At 53.9% G+C, this 9,698-nt stretch overlaps 1 protein-coding gene across 6 annotated transcripts in view; it reads left to right on the plus strand.

Moving 5' to 3' along the window:
• ARAP1 (ArfGAP with RhoGAP domain, ankyrin repeat and PH domain 1) overlaps nucleotides 1-9,122 on the plus strand; it is a 65,805-nt gene extending 56,683 nt beyond the window's left edge. For 4 of the 6 annotated variants that reach the window (XM_081282324.1, XM_081282327.1, XM_081282325.1 and 1 more), the window contains 8 exons: nucleotides 619-732; nucleotides 960-1,105; nucleotides 1,639-1,671; nucleotides 5,191-5,273; nucleotides 6,570-6,620; nucleotides 6,811-6,874; nucleotides 8,153-8,302; nucleotides 8,551-9,122. In XM_081282324.1, coding sequence (XP_081138450.1) covers nucleotides 619-732; nucleotides 960-1,105; nucleotides 1,639-1,671; nucleotides 5,191-5,273; nucleotides 6,570-6,620; nucleotides 6,811-6,874; nucleotides 8,153-8,302; nucleotides 8,551-8,568 — 659 coding nt within the window. In that variant the 3' untranslated portion in view covers nucleotides 8,569-9,122. The remainder of the gene's footprint in view (nucleotides 1-618; nucleotides 733-959; nucleotides 1,106-1,638; nucleotides 1,672-5,190; nucleotides 5,274-6,569; nucleotides 6,621-6,810; nucleotides 6,875-8,152; nucleotides 8,303-8,550) is intronic. The other 2 variants (XM_081282326.1, XM_081282328.1) reach the window with 1 other exon arrangement.
• Nucleotides 9,123-9,698: the final 576 nt, after the last annotated feature.

Raw genomic sequence — 9,698 nt, forward strand, 5'->3', positions numbered from 1 at the left:
TTAAGCCAGATGTGGAGGAAGATGGAAGTTATTTGGTGAAGCTGGGGGGAAAGTGCTCCCAGACAGCAGGAACAGCACAGGCAAAAGCCCTGTGTGGGCAAGGCCAGCCCCTCCAAGGAGGTGGAAGCAGTGAGAGGGTGTGGCTGGGGGTGGCTGGAGATGGAGGCAGAGGTGGCCACACAGGTCTGACCATGCAAGGCCTTGATGCTGGGGGAGAGGTGGGACAAGAGAAATGAGAACACATGCAGGAGGCCACTTTGAAGGTCTTAGTAGTAGTCTAAGAAGATGCCAGTAATGTGGACAGGGTGGGATAGTGGAGAGGGACAGAGCAGATTTGCCATGCTGAGGGGTGGCGGGAGCAGAGGAGCATTTCTGGCTTGAGCGGCTTGACTGGTGGCAGTGCTGCTGATTGGACACGTGGGGATGACCATGGGCTTGGTTTTGGTCACAGTCAGGAGTGTCCAGCCAGAAGTGTGGTTGTGGGAAGGGTCGTCATGATGGTGGTTTGTTGTGTTGCTAGTGGACCCGGAAGTGAACAATAGGTATGTGCTCACATGCTGGCTCTTGGTGATGTCCAGCCATGTGATGTTAGTGACAGTGGGTGTGACTTTTCCCCAGAGCGGCCCCTGCACTTTGCCGAAAAGGTGCTTCCAATCCTGCACAGCCTGGGCACAGACAGCCATCTGGTGGTGAAGAAGCACCAGGCCATGGAGGCCATGCTGCTGTACCTGGGTAGGTGGGGCTGGCAGGGTGGGGCAGGCTGGGGGAGTTTCTTTATCCAGAGCCTGTGGGAGGGACCTGGTGGCACCAGGGAGGAGCAGCTCTGATGCAGAGCACCAAGTTGGTAACCCTATGGAGACAGGATGAGACAGTTTCCTTCATGTGAGGATCTGGCCCTGGAGCATGTGGACCTGGGGGTGTGGTTGGTGCAGCTCATGCCCACTCCAGTCCTCTCCCAGCCAGCCGTGTGGGTGACACCAAGCATGGCATGATGAAGTTCCGCGAGGACCGTAGCCTCCTGGGTCTGGGGCTGCCCTCAGGCGGCTTCCACGATCGCTACTTCATCCTCAACAGCAGCTGCCTGCGGCTCTACAAGGAGGTTCGGGTAAGTGGAGCTGAGTCTTCCTCTGAGATGGGCGCCTGCATCCTGAGTGTGCTCAGACACCTAAGCACATATATTCCCCTTGATCTGCAAGTGGCAGTCTCCCTACCTTGGGGTCTTGGGATAGCACAGCAGTGGGGGAGAACTGTAGATTCCCAGAGATCCTCCCGCTGAAGGCCTGGGTGGCCACTCCACTGTGCCCTGTACCCCATTAAGCCATGGTACCTGGTGCCATCATATCACAACATGCTGTTTTACCGTGCCTGTGCCTATCACAGCACCCCAGGAACTTGCTCCAACATGACAGTCCCAGGCCATGGTCTAGGCCTGCCTTGCCAGGTCCAAGGCCTTCCATCCCTCTCTCCATACCTGCTCCATCTACATGCTGGGTGTTGTCCCAGACCAGATACCACAGTATCTAAGTGACCCCCAACTTCTGCACATAAATGCCATGCCCCTGTGCATCAGTGCACACACTGTCCTGGTTCTAGACCTCGGACGACTTTTTCCATAACCCTTGATCCTCTATCAAACAGAGCCAGAGGCTGTGGAGCGGGGCCCCTGAGACCGTGAGTAGCTGTGTGCTCTTAGCTGCCTTACACCGCCTGGGGGCCAGGCGAGCTGGATGGGAGTATGGGATACTGCAGGGCTCCCAGCTGTCTTCAGGCATGGTTCCCTGCCCCCTTGCCAGTGTACACTGGCCCCCCACCCTGGGACCTGGGACCCAAGCTCTGTCCTTAATCTGTAACTCCATCCCAGGGTCCTTTTCCTAAGACAGGGTCCCTTATCAGTGTGATGCTCTATTAGAATTTTCTGTAGGATTCAGTGTAGAAATTATGAAGCAGTAATGGAGACCCCAAAGCTTGAATCAGGGCTCTGATCCTCATCTCCCATCAACTTGGAGTCACTCTTTCAAACCCTGGGTTATCAGAATGTCCTTGCCATTTCCTGATCCTAACATGCTGGGGGTGGGGGATGGCATGAAAGAGGCTTGTAGGCATTCCTGTCTGTGGTGGTTATGTCCTCTGCAGCCCCTTCAGCTGGTCGCTCAGCTTTCCTTGGCATACCCCAGGGAGAATGGAGCTCTCCACCCCTCCCTTGAGGCCTCCCTATCCTTAATGGGATTTTTCTATCTAGGAGAATGTGCATACTCTGCTCCAGCTGAGAATCTGCCTCCCATGATGCCCCTGTGGGTCCCAGCTATGTCTCTGGGGCCACAGAGCACAGATATTCTGCAGAAACAGGCCAGAGAGGCATGGTTCCAAGCCCAGTGGTCTAGCTTGAGCTCCCACAGCTGATCCACCAGTGTCTTTACCCTTTTCCTGCCCGTTGCATCTCCTGAGGACATATGGACAGGCCTGGTTTCCATGGATGGAGCAGGACCCTCACCTCCTCATCTTTGCATGTTTACCTGTATTAATACAGTCTGGCCTCCTGAAGAACACCTCCTCTTCTCTTTGCTGCCCTCTGTGATCACATCTTCACTTCTAAGCCTATCTGTCCTTCCACTCAGTCCCCCATAGTTCTGGGATGTCACCTCCCTGGCTCCTCCCTTGAGAGGTGCTTAGTTAACACCGTGGAGCAGAGCAAGACCATCAATGTGGGCAGAGGGAAGGGAGAGTGTCTGAGGCTCCTGGAAAGGCAGCTGCTGGTCCGTCCACATGGAAGGGAGAAGGTAGGAAATCTAGGAAAAGGGAAGATCTGATGTTTATGAGCCAGGAGTGATGCCTGCCCTTCACATTCTGAGACATGTGGCCCACACTACTGTCCTGTGAGGAGAGGGGTATTCTCTGCCTGCACAGGTAAGAAGACTGGCTTTTGGTGACTTGCCCTTGGCCACCTCCAGGTGACAGAATGGAGTCTGAGCTATGGAACTCATATTTTCTATTCCTAGAAGTTTAGGAACTCAAGGACATGGCGGGGAGGGCTGTTCAGTAATGTTCTCCACACCCCAGTGACAGCCAGTGCATCTGGCCAGGCAGAAGCTCACAGTGAGGTGTGGCTTGGCCACTGAGGCGTTGGTAATTCTAGTATTAATTGCTTTATGGGGCAACCAAATATTTGGAATTTGGACATCCCAGGTGAGTCAGTCTCCATGAACAACCAGGCCTCATCCTGGGGTCTCCCATTGTTAAGTGCCCTGAGACACCGGGAAATGCACATTCTAGAAAGATCTTGGTTCTAGCAGAGATCCTTGAGCATCAGGGGTGAACTGTGTTCTCTGCCTGTGACCTTGTCCCTCAGAGATGCCAGAAACATGAGGTACTAGAAGTCAAATTCTTGTGGGATTTATTCTCAAAAGGAGATTGTGTTGACTGATACTCCCTGACCCCACAACACCCTCAGCCTTCCTGTCTTGGCCTCCCTCCCATGGTCTACACGTAGCCACACTCCTCATATCCCAAGGAAGTGTGGGCCTGAGGATTGTTTTCAGATTTTCAGGGAGCCTCAGCCTCATTAACATGCTTGACCTGGCCAAGAGGGTCATTACTGTCACACCATGGACCTGTACCTTCCACCCTGACTTCTTTTACTCCTTGCTCCTAGTTCTTTTCCCTCCCACTCAGCACGATTCCCTGTTTACCCATAGCTGCGTTTCCCCACGGCCTTCCTCCGTCGTGTCCGAGCCTGTGTTTTGCTGGCCTGCAGCTTACTCTCCATCGTGGCCTGTCTTGGTCTTCCACACCCACCACCAGGTCTCCCAGTTTGTAGGCTGATCTCCTCAGCCCACTGGCCTTTGCTCTCCCTGTTCACCTTTCACCCTTGCTGTTTTCTCCCCGCCCCTCATTTTTCCCACATCTGTGGCTTCATTTCCCTCCCTCCTGCTCAGCTTCCTCCTTACCTGCGAGCCCTGCTCCTCCCACATGTAGAACCAGGTTTGTTCCAGGTCCTGTTGAGTAGATGGCGATTATCAGGTCAGGTGCTGTCTGTATAGGACATGGGGCTCCTCGGTAGGCCCTGGTTGTCAGGGAGTTCCTGGAAAGTCCCTACTCAGGCCCTCCTAAACCCTACATCCTGGGACAGCATGGAAGTCTCCAGTCCCTAGATGGCCCATCTTTTTTGTGAGTCTTCCCAGCTCCCTTGGCCTTGCCCTAGTCTTCTCTTTGCTCCTGCTGAGGAGCCATGCCTGGGGGTGGCTGGGAGCAATGGTGGGAACAAAGTCAGGGTGGCTCAGTGTTGGTCCCCCAGTTTTGGTTGTAAGTGGATCCTCCTGCCCTGCCATCTGTCCTGGTGCCCCTGCTGGCTCCACAGGTGCCTGGCATGGGGAGGGCTTCAAGCAAATGGACTCAAGAGCAGGAGGAAGGCTCATTAGCTTCATCTCCAAACAGCCTCTTCCTTGGGGGTCATTGCTCTCATCCCCTTGCCTCTGAGCCAGCCTGCTCCTTCTAAGCCAGACCCATATGCAGAGGCGGGCCCAGAGAGGAGTGTGTCAATGATCTGGTGCCCCTCCCCAGTACATTGGTCTCTTGCTTCCTGTCCTAGATCATTGGGAAGTTCTCCCTCTGGTCTACCGAACAGTCATTCTGCTTTGGCTTGAGTCATGAGCTCTTCTCATGGAACCAAAGAGCTAGTAACTGCTGATCCTCAAGCCTTCTGCTCACACGGTCAACCCTGGAGCCTCTGTGGGGCAGGGAGGGGTGAGGAGTGAATAACCAAGACAAATGTAACACAATCAGCCCGCTGAGGCGCTCAGATCATGCCCGCCTCTCCCAGCTTGGTGCTGAGGACGATGCTCAGTGTTCTCCCTCGTGCACTATCTGATTCAGGCGATGCTACGAGTCAGTTCTCCACTGTGCAGGACAGCAGGGTAGGGCTGGGATTTGCTGTCCTGGACATCCCAGCTGGGCTGGCTGCCTCAGGGACTGAGGGTTGACTGTCTGATGCTGCCTTAGGGAGAGAGGCCAGGGGACTAAGGCTGGATTGTGAACAGGGAGGGATGCCGCAGGAAGGCTCCTTGGAGGAGGTGCCCTGTGCTGAGGTGCAGAGGGGGCTGGGGAACGGGAGGAGGGTTGTGCCTAGGGTGAAGATCTGTCCCTGTGCCTGCTGGCCCTTACTGAAGTTGCCCTCTTCTCCCCTCCCCACCCCAGAGTCACCGGCCTGAGAAGGAGTGGCCTGTCAAGAGTCTTAAAGTCTACCTAGGTGTGAAGAAGAAACTCCGGCCACCCACCTGGTGAGCTGGAACTGGGGAGACAGGCCTGATACTGGGGCCTGTGAGGGCTCAGAACTGATGAGGAAGCACAACCAGGGGATTTGAACTTGACGGGTCATTGTTATGGTTCTGAAGTTGTCATCCCCTTGGCCAGCTGTATCATTTGGACACACCTTATAAACACAAATTCTCAGGTCCCTCCTGAGTCCTGGATTCTAGGGATGAGGCCCAGCACTCAGGCTCCTCACCCCACCACCCCTGGGATTGGGGGATTGAGCTACATCCCCAGTTCCTTTTGTTTTATCACAGAGTCTCACTAAGTTGCTGAGGCTGGCTTTGAACTTTTTTTTTTTTTTTTTTTTTAAAGAGAGAGTGAGAGAGGAGAGAGAGAGAGAGAGAATTTTTTTAATATTTATTTTTTAGTTCTCGGTGGACACAACATCTTTGTTTGTATGTGGTGCTGAGGATCGAACCCGGGCCGCACGCATGCCAGGCGAGCGCACTACCGCTTGAGCCACATCCCCAGCCCTGAACTTTTTTTTTTTAATATTTATTTTTTAGTTGTAGTTGGACACGATATCTTTATTTTTTTATTTATTTTTATGTGGTGCTGAGGATTGAACCCAGGGCCTTGCATGTGCTAGGCAAGCGCTCTACCACTGAGATACAACCCCAGCCCGGTTTTGAACTTTTGATCCTCCTGCCTTAGCCTCCCAAGAGGCTGGGACTACAGGCATGCACCACTGAGGTGCAGAGGGGGCAGCACTATTTTAATTAACAAGTTGTCCAAGGAGCTCTGGTGCTTGCTCATGGCCTGGATTAAAATCCTGTCTCTGACTCTCTTTGGGGCCTTTCTGTGCCTCAGTTTTCTTAGCTGTGTAAAAGGGACCCTGAGGGTACACCTGTTTCTAAGGGTGATCGTATATTTTAAAACATTGGGAAGTGATGCTTGCCACTTTTACCTTTGGTTACATGTTGCAATCACCAGACTTGGTTTTCTGACTTTTTCTTCAGCTGCTGGTTGTGCCTGGCTATTTCTGGGTCTAGGGCAGGCCTGGAACAGGACATAGTAATTTTTTTTTTTTTTTTTTTTTTTTTTTTTTGTGGTGCCTGGGCTCAAACCCAGAGTCCTGAGCATGGTAAATTAGTGCTCTACTCCTGAACTGTGACCCTAGCCCAGGCCTCTGGTAGAGATTGGAGAGCTCGGGGCCTAGTGGTTAGTGGGGGCTGAGAGAGAGGCAGCAACCAAGGCATGCTACCCTTGTGAGGAAGCTGCAGGCTGTCAAATGACCCCACCCCCCCACCCCTCCTCTGCAGCTGGGGCTTCACAGTGGTGCACGAGACAGAGAAACATGAGAAGCAGCAGTGGTGAGCAAGGGCCCCATCCTGAGACCCCGGGCTGAGGAGAGGTGGTAGCATGGGCCCCTCAATTGGGTCTCCCCTCACTGCCCAGCTCTGTGACTTACTTTCTGGGTGACTGTGGGCTGGGGAGATGGGCAGGGTAACTCCCCTTCAAGCCAGGCCCTTGGCAGTGTCCAGACCTGTGCTCTCCCTGCAGGTACCTCTGCTGTGACACACAGATGGAGCTCCGGGAGTGGTTTGCCACCTTCTTTTTTGTGCAGGTACCAGGGGCAGGGGGTGTGGGAGGCTCTGCTATAGAGAAGGGTGCACTTGCTTCCCTCAGGCCATCCATTGCTTCAAGGAGATTTCTACTTGTTTTTAATTCATATACCTGTATGTTCAGTAAGCCCTTCCTAGTGCCTGCATAGTCCATCCCTGAACCAGGCCTGCTAGGGACAGCACATAGGCCCCTGCCCTTTGGGGCACTCCCCAGGCAGGAAGAAAAACAGGCCCAGAAGTGATTTGTTATATTCTAATGCGATCTGTGTTGTGGTGGGAGAAGGAAGCCCAGGAATCTAACCGGGTGGGCTTCGAGTGGGAGGGGGACTCCAGGGAGAGGGTGTCATGGGAGCTGAGTCTCTGGGCATGGGGGAGGGTTTACCAGGAGAGGAATGGCTTCCAGGCAGAGGGAAGAGTGTATGCAAAGATCTGGAGACTTGAAAGAGAAGTACAGTTTGTCCAGTGGGGTGTAAAGGGAGAAGCCAGGAGGGCCAGAAGTTGGCCCTGGAAAGGGAGTCAGGAGCAGGAGCCCCAAGAGCCTTAAAGGCCACACCCAGATGCTAAATTTGCCCCAGAAGGTAGTGGAAGAGTTTGAAGAGAGAGAGGGAGAGGGAGAGAGGGGTGTGTGTGTGTGCAGTCTTCTCAGATTCCCTCTGGGTGTGTAGGGGAGAAGGACCTGAAGCATAGAGCCTGGGGTAAGGAGGTCAGGGAGTTGGCTGCTACAGTGGCGCAGATAGAAGGGAACAGGGTGGTGATGACCCCCGAGCCAGAGCCGGGACAGAAGCTCCTCAGATTTAAAACAGATGAGTTAGAACAAGGATTTTCATCTGGAACCTCAGAATGGTTTAGGGAAAAGGAAGACAAAACTACCAGGATCCTGGGTTGAGTTCTTTCCTCTACCTACATTCTTTTTAGATCTGAGCTTCCTGGTAGTCAAGGCCTAAAGGGAAACAGTAGATTCTGTAGTTCTTGGTTTCTGCTGAGGAGGCACAAACATGTTTCTTCTCTTGGAGAAATATTTTTTTGGTGCTGCATTCTTGGAGAGGTTTGTGGATCCGGAGATGAGAGTCATTGAGTAATGAATCTGGCTGTTCGCTGGGGATATGGTCCTGTTCTGCTAACAGCTGCTTCTCATATCGGCTGGGATCAAAGCTGAGGGTGTCACCTCAGATCATAGCGGGAGGCTTTTCTGGGAAGTGTGGGTGGATCCAGAGCTGAATGTCTGGGTGAGCTGAGGCATGGCCCAGACCCCAGCAGCCCTCCTCTTCCCTGTTCCCCAGCATGATGGCCTGGTGTGGCCCTCAGAACCCTCGCGTGTGTCCCGGTCAGCCCCTGAGGTCCGGCTGGGCAGCATATCACTCATCCCCTTGCGTGGCAGTGAAAATGAAATGCGCCGGAGTGTGGCAGCCTTTGCTGCTGACCCCCTTTCTGTGAGTGACTCTTCGTCCCTGTGGGCAGGGGGCTGGGGACCTCGATGGATGCCTGCCTTCCACCCCACTCTTTATTATTTGAGTAGCCTTCAATACCTATCCTCTTCCTGAGTAGGTTCAAAAGCCCCCCTACCTGGCCTAGGGATACCAGCTGGTGAAGCTTCTGTGGCCACCCCTCCATTTCTAGCTGCCTGGTTCCTCGACCATCACAAAGCACTTACAGAATCTGGGCTTCTTGCTTCCTACAGCTCCTCCGCAATGTCTGAGCACTCAACCAGCCTGGCTGTGGGACTGACTCTGCTGCCTCGACTGCGACCTTCCTGTCCAGACACCCTCATGCCCTGCATTCCTGGTGTGAGCCAGCAGGGGGCGCATGAGGAAGCTGTACCCCACATCCCACATCCTGACCACAGCATGAGGCTTCCTGGCAGGGGTGCGGGGACTTGGGGTCTGCCCAGGGAGGGACCCTTCTGGCTCTTCAGGTGTGCAGCCCTCCTGGCCTAGCTTGCTCACCCCAGTATCACCCACCCTGAGTTTGTGGGGTTGGAGAGATGGGCAGAACCAGGAATTCTGGAGGACATCAACCTTTCAGAGTCTGGAGGCCCTGGGCCCCCGCTGGAAGGGAGCCTACCCCTTTGCACAGACTCCAGAGCCATAGGAAGTGGGGCCTTAAAGGAGCACTCAGCCAGGCAGGAAGGGAACTCTTAGGGAAGTTTCTACAGGACTGAGAGCTGAACTTTGGGAACTTTAGCCCCCCTTCCAGTCTGGGCTTCCCCACTTTGGGGTTTTTTTGATAATATAAATATATCTGTATATTTTACCCTGTGTTGCTGAGGCCTGTGATTGGTTGGGGGGATTGCGTGTCCTGGGGCAGGTGGGGACAGTTGGTCTGGAAGCACAGAGGTGGGTGCTTAGTTCTCTGAGGCTGGGAGCCTGGATGCAGCTCTTTCTGGACCCTGAGCTGATTAGACACTTCTCCCTGCCCCAGGCCAAGCCCTGGCCTGGCTCTGTGCCATCGCTTGTCCCACTGTGCAGCCAGGCTGGACTGAAATTGGCTTGAGCCCCTGCCCCTGTTGCAGTCTGAGCCAGGGCCTGGGTATGCAAGTCAGTGACTCAGGGAAGGAGGCACAAGGCCATGGATTCCCAAAAGTTTTAGTAAACTCAAAAGGAGAGCCTCGGGTCCTCCTTAGCCCCTGAGCACACTCCTCCAGAGGTAGGACTCATCTTGCTTCAGGGAGCTGCCCTTGTTGGATATTGCCTGGCCATCTTCTCAAAGCAGACAAGATCTTAACCAGCAGGGGAGATAATAAGCTGTTCACAGATAGATTTGGGACTCTTGGGGAAGGTGCCAGATTCCCGTCTTTCCTAGAGCCTCGTTATCAGTGAACAGACCTGC

Source organism: Spermophilus citellus (assembly GCF_964194105.1).
Source record: "Spermophilus citellus genome assembly, chromosome: 2".
Lineage (NCBI taxonomy): Eukaryota > Metazoa > Chordata > Mammalia > Rodentia > Sciuridae > Spermophilus > Spermophilus citellus.